Genomic DNA, 15,958 nt, shown 5'->3' with positions numbered 1-15,958 from the left:
TCTAGATGAAGAGGGCAATGTGGACTTTGGTATAGACACCAGAAGTAGAACTGGCACTGTACTGCAAGGGCAAAGTGTAACAAAGACCTTCAGTCCCCAGAACTGGTACTGGGAGAGGTCTAAGTTGGGAAGAAGGCCTATGTGTCCTCTGAATGTTCTGCTCCTTTTTATCACCACCGAGTACCACCCGTCCCGAGGAAACATACTCGAAGAGATTGAGGAGAATATCATAAAAGGGACCTATGACATTCCAGCTCATGTCTCTGGGTCACTTGAAAACCTAATTCACTAAAAGCTGACAGTTGCCACAGAGAGGAGGTCCTCCACTGAAGACCTTCAGCAGCATCCGTGGCTCATGAAATGGGCGGAAAACATCCAAAAAGATACCTATTTATATCCCAATGTCCTAGACACACTGTGGTCTTGGGTTTGATATCAATGCCATTGTGTAATCCTTTGTAAAGAGAAAATGCAATGAAATGATAGGGACATACCTAATAATCAAAGAGCAGTCACACAGGAGCTCTGTTTTGCACTTGGCTGCACCACCTCAGCCAAGTGAGTGACCTTGGAGTTGCCCCTCCCCCTTCCCCAGTTCATCTTTCTCTGGTCTTCACCTTAAAAAAAGGGCCAGTGAGCCCACCTTTGGCCTCTTTCACACCCAGCCCTCACACCAGCACCTGCCTGTTGTGCCAACAGCACCAGGGCAGAGGGTGGGCAGCAGTGCCTCCTTGCCTCTACGTTTTCCCCAGAAGAAGGCCCACATATAGCTATGCTCCCTATCAAGAGCTGGGCAGCCCCAAGTATCTTCAGCAGCATATTTTGGAAGAGGAAATGACCCAGTTCCTGGGCTGCATTTTGACATGGAAAAGGGCATCGCACCTTCTGATAATTGGGTGCTTCAAAAGACTGCACAATGGAATTAGGGATTATCTGTCAGGAGTGTGTTGCCTCCCTCAGGCTCCAAACACACAAGCTCACCCATAATATTTCCTCCAAATTTTATCGCCCCCGTAAGAGGCAGGGTTTAGAGCCAAGTGAGGAATTGGGCACATAGGTATTGCTATGCTGTCTTCCCAGTAATGCTTTTCTCGATAGCATCACTATATTTCAGACTTCATTTCCCCACGTACCTTTCCCTATATTGACATACCACTACACACTACCTTTCCAGAGAGCCTCTAATGTCCACCAATTCCACTTTCCTTTACATGGCTAAAGTTTCTAAAGTCATATTTCAGCTTTAACATGGAATGTTTGAATCAAGATTTATGCTTTTTCACCACAGGATATAAGAGATGTCTGTTCTCCCTGAGATGGCTTTGTTATATTTTTTTCTTTGCTTACACTTTCCAAGGAGTGAGTGGTGTATATTAAAGGAAGGTTCTTTTGTGCCCAAAGGAAAAATCCCTAGGGACTTGACCATGTCCCACTGCCAGTCAGTAAAAAGAAGTGAAAGCACTCAAAACAAAGCTTTCCTCCAGTACCTCCAGAGAGATTTCCCCCAGACAGCTCTGGGTTTGCTCCCAGCTCATCCTTTTCTACATAAACAGCCAGAGGCTGTAGGAAAAGGCTGAGTCCATCACCTGGATAGCAGAAGAGCTCACAATTTGGAGAGCTAGGCTCATTCACCCAGGACATTTTTAGAAGCTTCTTCTGAAGTCACTGCATTATGCTTGCCAGGATTTCCTGACCCAAAATAGACATCATGTTCAGGTCCTGCTCAGTTTTTGTAAAGTGTGGTGTCCTCATATTCTGCCTTCTGTCTTGGATTCCAGACAAAGAGGGACAGATGTGCAGAGTGTGACAGGGACCTCCTTGTAAGTTAGTCACAATTGGAACACACACCAGGCCGAAGTGATGGAGGAAGCTGTTCCCTTGGGATACTGCACATGGCTAGAAGCTACTAGGGGACATCTGGAGGACAGAGTGAGACAGTGAAGAGGAAATGTCTCTGGGGCCTAACATGGAAATAGTCACTATGTGCCATATACAGCCTACTGTGATTGGTCCATTTCTTACTGAGACCTCACTGTGAGGGCTGACTGTCCTGTATATAAGGCTTTGGGCTGGCCTGCAGTTCTGTCACTACAGACCAGGGAGCTGAATTCAGTTATTGTGGAACTTTTTCACTGCTATCTAGCTTTTTAGTTGTTGAGTTGCTGCTTCAAAAAGATCTGTCTGCACAGGAGCACAGTGACCACACAGGCTCATGGCCTGTCAGTCCTAAATGAAGAACCTCAAAATTCAAAACATGGTCCTACGTACCATCAACCAGGGTGCATTTGGCTCTGTAACTGGCCTATCATCGCCTCACAGGCACCCATTGAGCAAAATCCTTCGGTCATGAAATGGAAAGAAAACATCCCAAGTGACACCTAATTAGATCCAAATGTCCTGGACACACTGTCGTCTTGGCTTTAATATCAATGCCAGCTTGTAATCGTTTTTAAAGAGAAAAAACAATGAAGTGATGGAGACATACTTCATCATCAAAGAGCAGTCACACAAGGATCTCTGGTTTGCACTTGGCTGCACCACCTCAGCCAAGTCAGTGGACCTTAGATTTGCCCCTCCCCCTTCCCCAGTTCATCTTTCTATCTCTCTTCTTCACCTAAAACAAGAGCCAGTGAGCCCACCTTTGGCTTCTTCCACAGTCAGCCCTCACCAAAGCACCTGCCTGTTATGCCTACAGCACCAGGGCACAAGGTGGCTAGAAGTGCTGCCATGGCTGTACGTTGTCCCCAGAAAAAAAGCCCCACTTGTAGCTATGCTCCCCATTCAGAGTTGTGGCTGCCCCAATTATCTACAGCAGCATATTGGAAGAGGAAATGACCCGCACCTGGGCTGGACTTTGATATGGAAAAGGCTTTGCCCTTTCTGAACATCAGGTGCTTCAAGAGACTGCACAAAGGAATCACATATTGCCTGTCAAGAGTGTGCTGCTTCTCTTGGGCTGCAAACACATAACCCATCCTATGTTCACCAATGAAGTCGCTCCCCTGAAAGAGGCCACCTGCAGTGAGGAACTGGCCATGCAAGAATTGCCTATGCTGGCTTTCCCAGCATGCTTTTCTCTATAGCATCACTATATTTCAGACTTTATTGCCCAAGCTGCCTTTCTCTATATTGGCATGCCACTACAAACTACCATTCCCATACTGCCTCTCATGTCCACAACTTCCATTTCCCTTTACATGGCTAAAGTTTCTAAAGTCACATTTCAGCTTTGACATGGGAGGTTTGAGTCAAGATTTATGCTTTTTTCTACCTAGGAAGGACCAAAAGGTTGAGGCTTGGGGCATGCTGCCTTGTGCCTCGACTCCACCTGTCACTGGAAGAGTCCAAACTAGCCTGAGTCCCTACCTAACTCCCTCAGAACCACAGGGCCCTGGGTCTCTATGCTTTCTACTTAAGATGCCCAGGCCATGGGAATACCACAGGCAGCTGCTCTGAACATGTTAGGAAAGTTTGCCTGAGGATCACCACTCTGCTGTGCAGAATGTCTCAGTGTATCTCCTGCCATCTGAAACAGTGTTCCCTTTGAGCACAGGACTGCTTCCCTTCTGCTGCTGCTCCTGTGCCCTGGTGGTTGGGGATGGCCTTTTGGTTCTCCTCCTTTCGGAGTTGAGCTGTTAGAAATGCCAGGAGGAGATAAGGTCCCTATCGAGTACCACATCTCCAGCCGTGGGCTACAAAATGGAAGTTAAACCCCAGCTTGTGGCAGTTAGGGCTTGCCCATCCCCCAAAGTTCTGCCCACCAACACCTTTTCTCAGAGGGGGCGTGTCTTAGCCTCCCTTCCATATTCATTCTCTGATACCAAAGCATCCACTGTCCCTGATGACCTATGGATAACGTAGATGTCTGTCCTAGGTTACTTTCTACTGATGTGCCAATCACCAGGACCAAAAGCAACCTGAGGAGGAAAGGGTTTATTTGGCTCACACATCCTGATCATTGACCATCATTGAAGGGAAGTCAAGGCAGGAACTCAAGTAGGGCAGGAACCTGGAGGCAGGAAGTGAAACATATGTTGACTGGCTTGCTGAGCTGGCTTTCCTATACAACTCAGACTTCCTGCCCAGTGGTGCCACATCCTCTAGTGGACAACCACCCTCCCATACCAGTCATTAATCAAGAAAATACCAGCCTGGGCAGTGGTGGCCCATGCCTGTATTCTCAGCCCTTGGGAGTTAGAGGCAAGTGAAACTCTGTGAGTTCAAGGCCAGCCTGGTCTACAAAGTGAGTTCCAGGACAGGCTTCAAAAGCTATGCACAGAAACCATGTCTCAAAAATAAAATTAAAACAAAAAACCCACCCACTTTCTAATAGGCTATAGACAATCTGATGGAGGTTCATCCTCAGTCACAGTTCCCTCTTTGTCGATGTCTAGCACACTCTGGCACCACACAAAGGAACAGATCAATTCTATATCCAGAAGAAAAGTCACCAAACGCAGGGTGCTCTGGTAGAACACCTGTCAGAAAGCAGCTGCCAGTGGCTGTGGAGCTGGCCAGGACCTGTATGGAGCAGATTTAGACCTGGAGGATTGCCTACTGGAGCTCAGGAGGGAACAATGTGGACACTGTGCTCTGTCTGGCACAGGTCTGAGAGAGGCCCATGGCTCTGATCGGCCTGCTAGAGACAACTAGAGGCAGAGAAGGATTCAGTCAGCCTGATGTTCCCCATCCTGATTCTGTGTAGGAAACAAGAAAGCCTTGAATAAGTGAAGTCCTAAGGAAATGTATATTTAGACTTGGATGGGGCCATCTAGGACTCAGAGACCAACTGTGCACCCATCAATAGGCAGAGCCATCACCCATATGGTCCAGGCTCAAGAGGAATGGCCACACTTTCCTTGGTAGTCAAGCATGATTGTTTACCAATGACTGACCAGTGTGTGCAGACCAGCAACTGTAGTTTCTTCCTCCTCCGGGGTGTTTCCAGCCTGAGTCTGCTCATGTACAGAGACCTCCATCCAGTCTAGCTGATCTCCCCCTGTGCTGTACCTAATGAACAGGCCCATGATCCCGGTAGCCATACGCCTCATTAGAGAACCCAGCTGAACCCAGCTTCACCGTCTATGTGTCTGTGTGTCTGTCCTTGCTTGGATCCCTCTCCATCATGGGATCCAATCTGTGAGGGACTTGACACTCTAGACACATCCTTTACAACCTACACCCTGTCTCTAACCCCACAAAGGGCCAGGTGGTTCTTATGGGCTTGCCATGAACTGTGTAGGCTTCCAGGAATTTAGAGAAACAGATGAGCTGCCTGCTCTCCTGTCAATCAGAACACCCCAAACCACGTTAAGCACACCAGATCCAATCCTTGAGCATGCTTCAGAGTTGAAGCACTCAGTGGTACCAATAGGCCTGGGTCTCTGTTTTAGGTTTGTTATTTGAATTTTTTCCTGTTTAATTAAATGGTCTACTTTATTATTTTGGGGATTGACTCATCGATTTATTAAGCTTCCTGTCACATACAACTCATGAGTTTGTGGTGTACAACTTGGGGAATTTCTAACCTGTGCCTGGAATTGAACATCCATTGGGACCATTATTTCATCCACTGGATTATTTCAGAATAATTTACAAAATCTTTAAGTGTAGCTGAAGAAACTCTAACCCTTACAAGTTCTCTTGTTCCTGTCCAACACACCAACCCTTCACAAACACTAGGGTCTCATCAGTATAGATTTGATTATAACCTCTAATCTCGAATTACTTTAGCTTTTATGTGTGTGTGCATGTGAGTGTGTGCTTGTACAAGTGAATTAATCAGCTTTGTCCTGAGGATTTATCTTAGGCCTATTGACAATCTGCACTCTGACCATTCAGAGTTCGGAATACACTGCGGGTTACTAGGCAATCTGCCCATGCTAGCCTAGAATTTTTCTGTCTGTCTAGCACCCTTGTAACAGACAGAGTGTCTGAAAAGTTGGCTTATGTGGTTGATGAGGGAATGTGACGATAAAAGATAAACTCTCTGTTCTGCCACAGTTTATTAACAGTATATTACTAAATATATTACTACATATTATATTACTTAACATATGACCTCATGCAAATCGAAGTTAAGCACATGTCCAGGGACAGAAATGATATGATTTATGTTTTGGAACTGCTAATTGAGTTCTATAGAATCTTGAAGCCTGACCACCAATGGCCTGACAATTCTTTTTTTTTTTTTTTTTTAAAGTTTCTCAAGACAGAGTTTCTCTATGTATCCACCATGGCTATCCTGGAACTAACCCTGTAGACCAGGCTGTCCTCAAACTCACAGAGATCTGCCTGCCTCTGCCTCCCGGGGGCTGGGATTACAAGCATATGCCACTACCGCCTGGCCTGACTGAATTCTTTACTCACTGACTTCTTGCCTTTTTTCTGGAACCTGTCAATTGCTTGGGCTGGCCCCTGGCAGCTGTCATTATTGCAGGAAGTCAGAGAGTTCTAGGATGTTCTCAACCTTCTTGTGCATCTACCATGTCTGGACCCCACTGAGTGGGACACACATACATATACATCCAGACACAGGAGCTCACACACATCCAAACCTTTCACCTTGATCTCCAGTGTCTTGGACAAACAAGCTTCCGTATTTCAGTTCTCTTCCTGATGCTTTCCCAAGACACATACAGGGACCCACTGCCATGACCCTCAGTGATTGAGCAGGATCTCCAGCCCATCCTTCCCCCTCTGCTAAACTCTGCATTCCCTCCATGGGCTGTGACAGAGAGGGCACAGGTGGGACTCCTGTGAGGGCGGAAGGGCATTTGACTTCTCAGCACTGCATCCACCACTGGAAGTGAAAAGCTTATTGGAGAGGGCTGCCTTGCTTTTGAATCCTGCTGCCTGTCTAGTGTTAGGTCTTCCTAGTCTCTGAAGTGATCATGTTCCACACATGATATCTGAATATGAGATATTTGAGGGCAGAAGGAGGAAATCACTAACCAGCTGTGTTCAGTCCAGTTCTCTAGTGGGCCAGCTGCCTCCCTGCTTAGGGCATTCTTGCCTGTAAGACCCTCAAGCACGTGTGCAGACAATCACACACAGTTAGGCACAGCAGCCCGGGGGGGGGGAATTCAACTCCAGATGTGAGCACTCTGCTTTCCCCTCCTCAAATGGAACTAAGTCAGGGTCTTCAGCAGACTTGCCTCAGGGTCAGTCAATACAAGGAAAAAGAGGGAGAGAAAAATCAGTGGGATAGTGTGTGATCTCAAAGGGGTGGGTTCTTTGCCCAACTGGGGAGCTCCACATTGGTAATCCATTTGTGACTTGGAAAAGGGAAAGGAAGCAGATTGTGAGGAATGACTCCAGCTTTAATGGAGACTTCTGTGGCTCACTTTTCTTCTTGCCATGGGAAGACACCTGAGAAAAGAAACCCAAGAAGGAGGGTGTGTTCTTGCTCAGACTTTGATTGCTATAAACATCCTGTCCAATTTATACTTGTCCATCTGGACAGAAGGAAAATGCATATGCTTTTAACTGTAATCTGTAGTTCTTGTTGGGTCACAAAGGTATGAGTCCACTTCTGCTGTTTTTTACAGATACCCATCACCTGCTTTGTCTGTGATATGGATTTCAGTACAGATTGATAATACTAACTTATCTAAAACTTTTTTTTTTTTTTTTTGGTTTTTCGAGACAGGGTTTCTCTGCGTAGCTTTGCGCCTGGCCTGGAACTCACTTGGTAGCCCAGGTTGGCCTCGAACTCACAGAGATCCGCCTGTCTCTGCCTCCCGAGTGCTGGGATTAAAGGCGTGCGCCACCACCGCCCTGCTTTTATTTAAAACTTTTATGTCATATTGTAAGATAGTTTCTATAGGCCTCAGAGGATTAAAAGAGTCATAAAACTTCGATCAATTCACAGATGTCAGAAGGACCCCAGATAAGTACAGCTTATTCGTAAGGATGGTAATTTTTCTCTCTCTTGGCCTTGGGACCCCTGTTCTTCCCAGTTACTAAGGATGTGAGCCTTAGGGTTCCAAATAGGTTCATCAATTTTAACTTCTGTTCCTAGTTTACATTTGTCTCAACAGATTTCCCCTTGGCTGTCAGTCACCTCCAAGCTTCAGTTGCTGACTACATTGCTCTGGACGATTGTGAGCTCCGGACTAAAGCTGACATGGACCAGCCCAGCCAACCTGATTTGTTCCCTGTCTCTACAGGGTCAGATAACCACATGCTTCTGATAAATGCCTCAATGCCCAGCCTTTGACTAACCTTTTTGGGGCCCTGACAATGGTGCCCCAATGCCAGGTCGAAGCAGCTCCAGAAGAAAATATTTCGTCCCATATTCCCTGTCCAGAGAAGGCTGAAATGCTGGGTCAAGAAGAAACTCCCTGGCATAGGGGCAAGATGGCCAACTATAATGCTCATTGACATACCATGAAAATAGGTTCAGAGTTGTCAATTGATAAAGTTATTAACTGAAATGGCTCTGCAATAAGATAAGAGACTTGACATTCTTTGTACAGAACCAAAGAGGTGTAACATAAGATTCTAATCTGGTTGCATTCAAAGATCAGAACTACAAGGCCTTAGGAATGAGAGTAGATAAAGATGTCACTGCCCTAGAAAAATCTGTTAGCTAATGGTTTGAGGGACCCCATGCCCTTGCATCCCTGGACAGGTAGGACTCATGATTGAGCCCTATCTTTGATACCTGTGAAGGGGGGAAGGTTGAGGGTCCAGCACAGCTTGACCACACAGCAGCCATGACAGGCTTAGGGGCCCAGACACAGCTTCTGTGACAGGCTTACTGGCAGGCAACACCCAGATCCAGGAAAAGCCATAAACTGACATCACCCAGGGATCCACTGAGGGATGAGGAATTAACTGACATCCCAAACATGCCAACCATTAGATAAGGTGGCCAGATGTCCCTGAGTCTAGCACAGACCTATTGTTGTTTTTCAGATACCCCTAGACAATTGTCAGCCAGTCAGTGCCTGGACCCTGGAAATCCCCTCATCCTAACCTCTGCTATGATAAAAACTCTACCCTTATTGAGGTTAGAGCTCTCTGCTGTCACCACTGTGAGGGACAGAGACTGAGCTTGAAATAAAGGCTCTTTGCTTTACATGTGGAATTAGATCTCCTTGGAGGTCTTTTGGGGGTTCCCATGATCTGGGCATAACAGCTGAGAGATTGTGTGGATAATCAGTACACACCACCACAACCACAACTACACCTCACACCACCACCATTATCACCATATCCACTATATTCCTACTAAGAAAACACTTAACTACCACAACCACTTATTATGCTACCAACTTCTTAGAGACACTGCCACTTCTCAGTCTGCTGAACAGGAAGGAAGTAGACTCTGAGTGAGAGTGAGAAAGCAAAAGAAACTCCATTTTAAAGAAAACTTCATGTCTAGAAATAATAAGATAAAAGCTGAACCAAGTTTCAGAGACACAGACACCCACCTAAGACTCCAGTCAAGGCTGCTCCCCGCCCACCAGGGTGGGTAAGCTGCTGGCCAAGAAATAGCTAAAACAAAGGCTTAATCCATCAAAGTCTCCAACAGTACTGGGAGAGTCTCCAAACGTATTTGGTTTTCTATAGTTCTTCTCTTGGCTATATGTTCCTGTTAACTGACGTGTGACCCTGTGATGGGAAGGCTTGAACCCCTTAGTCTTCAGTTTTTCCCTTTAAAAACCCTTCATTCTGAGAGCTCAGGGCCATCCTCCTTTACCTGGTTAGCCAGTGTGTTGGATGTGGACCAAGCCCGGTTTACATGTTTTAATAAACCCCTTTGTACTTGCTCGGGATATTGGCTCTGTGGTGGTCTTGCTTGGGGGTCTTGCTACACGGGCACAAGACTCGGAGGCAGGAATACTGGCTGGGTTCTGTCAACTTGACACAAGAGTTACAAGGGAGAGGAAACTGAGAAATTGCCTTCACCACTTTGTCTGTGGGCATGGCCATGGGCCACCTTCTTAAACACAGATAAGGCCCTTCGAGCTCCCTGTGGGCGGTGCCAGCCCTGGGCAGTGGTCCTGAGTCATATGAGAAATCAAGCTAAGCAAGTCATGGAGAACAAGTCAGTAACTTTCCCCCATGGTTCTTGTCTCTGCTCCTGCTTGAGTTCTTACCCTGACTATTCTCAGTGATGGGCTTTGAATGGAATATGCAAGCTAAATATATCCTTTCTTCCTAAGATGCTTTTGGTCTTGGTGTGGGACAACAGGCAGCTGGATGGTGGTTCCACCACCGATAAAGAAACCATAAAGTGCCCTAGTCCATTGCTTTAGGCGGAGGAGTTGCGACCTGTGATGGAGAAGATGAGCAGGATCAGAAAGATGAGTCAAGACAGAGTGGCCATTTTAATTTGGTCACTCAGTTCGCACCAGTCCTTACGAGCTAGTTTATGTTTTTCTCTAAGAAAACAAGAGCTTGGCCTCTGATTGAGAGACATGATCCTGTCCCCCAAATGGAGTGACTCTCAGGAACTGTGAGATAGGAATGACTGGAAACGGTTGGAGAAGCAGACAGGAGGCTGCAGCCATGCTCTAGGAATTGTCCAGGACAATGGTCCTAAGGTCAATCAGCACCAGGATCACAAAGTAGAAATTCAGATCTCCTATCTATAAGGAGCTCAGTCATCATAGGAGTTTCCCAGAACTCCTTGAGGTCAACAGGCATGACAGGAACCTAGAGCCCTTCCCCACTCCCAACCTCCTCACTACCTCCTCAGATAGAGTAAGTCCATGCCCAGAGACGCCCGGAGGCCTCCTCCTACTCTCTGGGAGTTCATATTTAATGTGGCCTTTAGTCAACACTGGAAGCAAACCGCTGGGGCCAGGCCTGGGACTAACAGGTTCAGGCTAGAGAGTGGCCAAGCACTCCCCATGCCATGGATCTTCCTGCCTTTAGTTCCCTGCTGGTCCCAAGAACAGAAGACTGTAAACATGGCTTTGACAAATCCCTAATGACTTTGCCTCTCTCCAGGAGACCTGTTCAAAAGGTACCTCATCCTCAAAAAGCCAAAAATGGTTTGAGGTACACAGAAGCCAAGGACAAAGGCCACTGAAGACTGTGCTGGCTGTAATTTGTAGATGAGATGATATCCATCTGTCTGTCTGATCCACTGAAGCAGAAGCTGGTGGAGACTAACCTTATTTTCATGAGAAGGGGAAAGGTACCTGGGGCACAACATGAAGCCAGTCACTGTGGGCTATAGATAGCCTGCTGTGATTGGTCCATTTCTCACTCTGACCTCACAAGGGGCAACTGTGAGTCATGAGGGTCCCCTATATAAGGCCGTGGGCTGGGCTGGAGCTCTGTCCTAAAGAGCAGGGAGCTGACTTAGGTGACCTGTGGGACTCTCATAGCTATCTGGTTAGTCGTTGAGCTGAGACTTTGCCACCACCTGTCTGCACGGGAGCACAGTGACCACCTAGCCTCATGGACTGCCATCCCAACACCGAGAGCCTGAACAGCCAATATATGGTCCAATTTCCCATCGGCCACGGTGGATTTGGCTCTGTGCAGCTGGCCTACCATCGCCTCACAGGCATCCCGGTGGCAATCAAAGTGATAGAAAACCTCGAGGAAGACCTCCGCTTCATCGTATCTGAGATGATGGCCCTCGAAAGACTGCACCACCCCAACATCATTCGCCTCTTCCAGGTGCTGGTAACAACAGAGTATATCTACTTCATCACGGAGTTGGCCCCGGGAGGAGACTTGCTCCGAAGAGTGAAGAAGGAGGGCAGGCTGCAGGAGGAAGAGGCACAGAAAATATTCGGGCAGATCCTGTCAGCCATCAAGTATTGTCATGACCTGAACATCGTCCATCGAGATCTGAAGCCCGCAAATATCCTCCTTGATGAAGAGGGCAACGTGAAGCTGGCAGACTTTGGCCTCTCCACCAGTTGGAGACCTGGAACTCTACTGCACCAGAGATGTGGGACCAAGAGATTCAATGCCCCAGAACAGGTCCTGGGGTTGGGCTATGATGGGAAGAAGACAGATGTGTGGAGTCTGGGTGTGCTACTGTATTTGATCACCACCGGGAACCACCCCTTCCAAGGAGACACCATGGAAGAGATCGAGGGGAAGATCGTCACAGGTAGCTATGATATTCCAGCTCACGTCTCTGGGCAACTGGAAAATTTAATTCATCAAATATTGACAGTTGACCCAGAGAGGAGGCCCTCCATTGAAGACCTTCAGCAACATCCATGGATTAAGTGGAAAGAAAACATCGCAAGTGAAACCTTGTTAGATCCCAAGGTTTTAGACACACTCTCTGACCTCGGCTTTAATAGGAATGACGTTTTGGAATCCCTGCAAAACAACAGATACGATGAGTTGATGGGGACATATCTGATTATCAGAGAGCAGGCCCGCAAGGTCCTGCCCCTTGAGCTTGGCTGCAACACCTCAGTCACGTCTGTGGACGTTGGAGCTGCGCCTCCTGTGTCCCTAGTATGTCCCTCTGTCTCTGGTCTTCCCCCAAAACGGAGGGCCAGTGAGCCCACCTTTGGCCTCCACCACACCCAGCCTTCACACCAGCCCCTGCCTGTTGTGCCAGCAGCCCCAGGGCAGAAGGTGGCCAGAAGTGCCTCCATGCCTATATGTTGTCACCAGAAGAAGAGCCCCACGTGGAGCTCTGCCACCCTATCCAGAGGTGAGACTTCTCTGAGTGTCTCCAGTAGCATACCAGAAGAGGAAACCACTCCATCCTCTAGAAATGACTCTGACATGGAAAATGCACAGAACCCTCAGAACATCGGGTGCTTCCAGAGACTGTGCAAGAGAATCAGGGCCTGCTTCTCCAGATTATGCTGCTTCTCGGGGGATCAAGAGACACAAGTCCAGCCCATGTTCAATAACAAAGTGGCTCCTGCGACAGAGACAGGATGAAGATGCCAAGGAACTGGGCATGCAGGTTTTAGAGGGTGCTTATGTGCTTTGCATTTTATTTTCTCTGACTTTTCACCGAAAAAGCAGAAATGTACATGTTTGTTTTGTGGGGTCCAATGGGATGTTCAGATGTATTTCTACACCAGCTGGATTAAACCCTACCACTTAGCATACCTCCTCAGGAAGAAATCCTGCTGGAACATACTCAGGTGGTGTCTGATGTAACTGAACTAGCAGAAGACACCAAAGACTGTGTTCATAGTGAGGTGGGTGGTGGGTGTTGTGCTGTGGAGCTGTTGTCCACAGGGAACAGATGTTCATATAGAAGACTCTGCTTGGGGATCTAGGGCCTGAAAGAATGACTATGGTCAAAGCCCAAAGGGCAACTTCAACATCCCCCTACAGTTCAAGTGGACAGGCAGAGTGTGGGAAGACCTGTGAGGCCTGATGTCACATTGAAGAGGCTGCTGTGGGAGGCTGAGCTGGATCCCAGTTCCTGCATACCCTGGGCACCCAGTCTAGACGAGATGTCTGCATTGTCACAGCACTCTCTACCGTGGCATTCCGGGAGAATGTCCTCAAAGGACAGAGGTTGATTACAAAAGATCCACCAATTTCCAATCCTCAGTCTTTCACATCTGAGGAGCATGGAGGAGGAGACTCTACTGATCTTTTCATGGCGGTCATGTGACCTAGATCCTTGTATTTCATGGGCATTGTGTCCTCAATTGTGGGATCTCTGACTACAAAGGCAGGTAGTTCATAGTTGCTGAGGGTCATGCCTTCTAGAGCAAGACTTTACTAGAAAAACAAGGTCAAATCTATCACCTAAGCAAGAGATGGAGAAGGGATGTGAGGCCATCGTGTGTAAGGAAGAAAAGTCCCAATGGAATCCTATGTGATGATCTGGTACCTGGCAGAGGGACTACGGTCAAGGCTCAAAGGGGACACCTCAAGATCTCCCTGCAGTTCAGGAAAACAGACAAAAAGTAATGAACTCTGACCTACATTCTGATAGCATAGTGTGGGGCATCAACCAGGTCTGGACACAAGCATCTGCAGACGAAAGTCCAGATAGTTAGTGTCTCCTGCTGCATGTCCAGTTCATGGGACACTGGGCAACCAAGAAGTCATTATGATTATAGTGCCACAGGAGTCTCCACGGGGACCTAACTCCATTCTCAAGAGCAGAGGAAACTGGGATAGCATTCCAAAGCTTCTGATGATCAGGCAAGAAGCACTCATGGTGTCTTTTAGCCCTACATCCCAAGAAGAAAATAAACTCATTCTCATGGGGCACTAATGCGGGCCCTTTTTCTCCTACCTTCCTCCATGTATTCTATGTCCAATCACCCAGAAGAAATTTCCCTACAGCACTCACAGTAGAACCATGCTCCAGATTTTGGGAAACACAGTTGGGATGGTTTTCTGGGCCTCTCTGTCCTCCCATGACTTTATGGACATTTATAATGTGTGCAGTCTCTGGAAGGTCGTGTGCAGGCTGGGATTGAGCTGGGGCTTTGCCACCATCTAATGCAGAAGCCCTTATGCCAATATGTGACCCTGTTGACAAGGTTGTTCTGCTCTTCAAGCCGATGTTATTATTCACCTGCCTCCATATAAACACAGTACAGCATGCCCTTACTTTGTGCTACAGTTATTATGGTGACGTAAAGAGAAGAAGGACTTTGACAGTAGGAAGTAGGATGGGAAGACTTCGTGAGGCCCAGCTGTACCTGGGAGGTAGACAGCGAAACCAACAATACCCTCTTCAGACCTGCTTTCTATACTGGTGTCCTTGTACCGAAGCTCTGTCACAGAGAAGGCAACAATTTCTCCCCAAAACTCCTTCAGCCTTCATTCTGAGTCTTCTAGATGGGAAGAACCTGGAGAAGGGTCTCTCCAGATGTGTCAGAGGGTGGCCCTATGACCTGGGTCACAACTTATCTTGGGATTTTATTCCAGGTGTGGGCTGTCTGATAGAGCTGGACTCACAGTTCTAGCCATGCAGCCTCTTCCTCACTTTCTGGAATGTGCCTGCTCCTGGCGTGTGCCTGCTCCTGTCCCCCTGTAGCATCATGGAGGTGGTCCTTTCTCCACAGCTCTGACCCCATTTTACCTACAAGCAATGAGAGAGAAGACTGGGACTGAAGTTTGAGGCCAGCTTCTGGGCTTCCTTTGTGCAATGATCTGAGCTGTTCTTTTGTCAGTTGTCATTGGATGGACATGGTCATGTGACAGGCCCTCAGGAGGGGCTGGATCCCAGGAGCAGTAGTCTGGTGTCCAAGCTGTCCACAGGGAGCTGGCACTCTGAAAGAGTCCAGGACAATCAGGAAGACAAAGGTGCTGAGGTAAGTCACATGAAAACAGGTATAGAGAGTCACAGACCTCAGAGGGTCCATGGAAGAACAGAGAGTTGGAGGACACTGACTTGTCTGAAGGTCACAGCTGGACATAGCCTGGGAAGAAAGAAGGGATGAGACAGATGGATTTCAGAGCAGCCCTGTGGCATGCTCCACCCTGGATGGCCGCATCTGATGTCTCTCTGTCATAGTGAAGTGCTTATGGGCACTGAAAACACATTTCTTACAATTGAAGTTTTCATGAAATGGTGTTCTGGAAACTATTGGCTCTCAGGACCTTGGAGTGTTGGCAGTTCCAAAGGGCCATAGACCTGTAGTACAACCTGCTCTTTTGCTAGTGATGGGAACAGCAGGTGAGGGGATAGAACTGTCGGAAACATAAGAGTCTGAAGTCAGCCTGAGAGAGTAACTGTGGTGGACTCCCGGCATTAAGAGGCCTTGTTCCTTCTGTGGAACCCCACCATTCTTCACATATACCTGTAGGATTTTCAGAGCCAGTGATCATGCCAGGTAAAACATGTCACCAGGCAGCCCTCCTGGACCTGGCTGATACCTAAGCCCTGATGCTCTTTTCTGTCCCAAACAGACACTCAGTAACCTTGAGGAGACCCATCTCGGTACAGGATTTTTCTTTCTACTCTGAAGAGAAGGCACTGAGTGGGGCAGGTGGGATGCATCCCCCAATCCTCTCTACTCTGACCTGCTCTCAC

General features: G+C 47.6%; 1 protein-coding gene across 1 annotated transcript; it reads left to right on the top strand.

The window, feature by feature from the left end:
- Window positions 1–10,573: 10,573 nt before the first annotated feature.
- LOC114688193 (putative sperm motility kinase W) lies at window positions 10,574–15,356 on the top strand. Its single transcript, XM_037201758.1, has one exon. The coding sequence runs from the start codon at window positions 11,422–11,424 to the stop codon at window positions 12,883–12,885; it is 1,464 nt and encodes a 487-aa protein (XP_037057653.1). The 5' UTR covers window positions 10,574–11,421; the 3' UTR covers window positions 12,886–15,356.
- Window positions 15,357–15,958: the final 602 nt, after the last annotated feature.

This window comes from Peromyscus leucopus, unplaced genomic scaffold (genome assembly GCF_004664715.2).
Source record: "Peromyscus leucopus breed LL Stock unplaced genomic scaffold, UCI_PerLeu_2.1 scaffold_1339, whole genome shotgun sequence".
NCBI lineage: Eukaryota > Metazoa > Chordata > Mammalia > Rodentia > Cricetidae > Peromyscus > Peromyscus leucopus.
The sequence above is the reverse complement of the archived record's forward strand: the minus strand, read 5'-3'. Positions and strand labels throughout refer to the sequence as shown.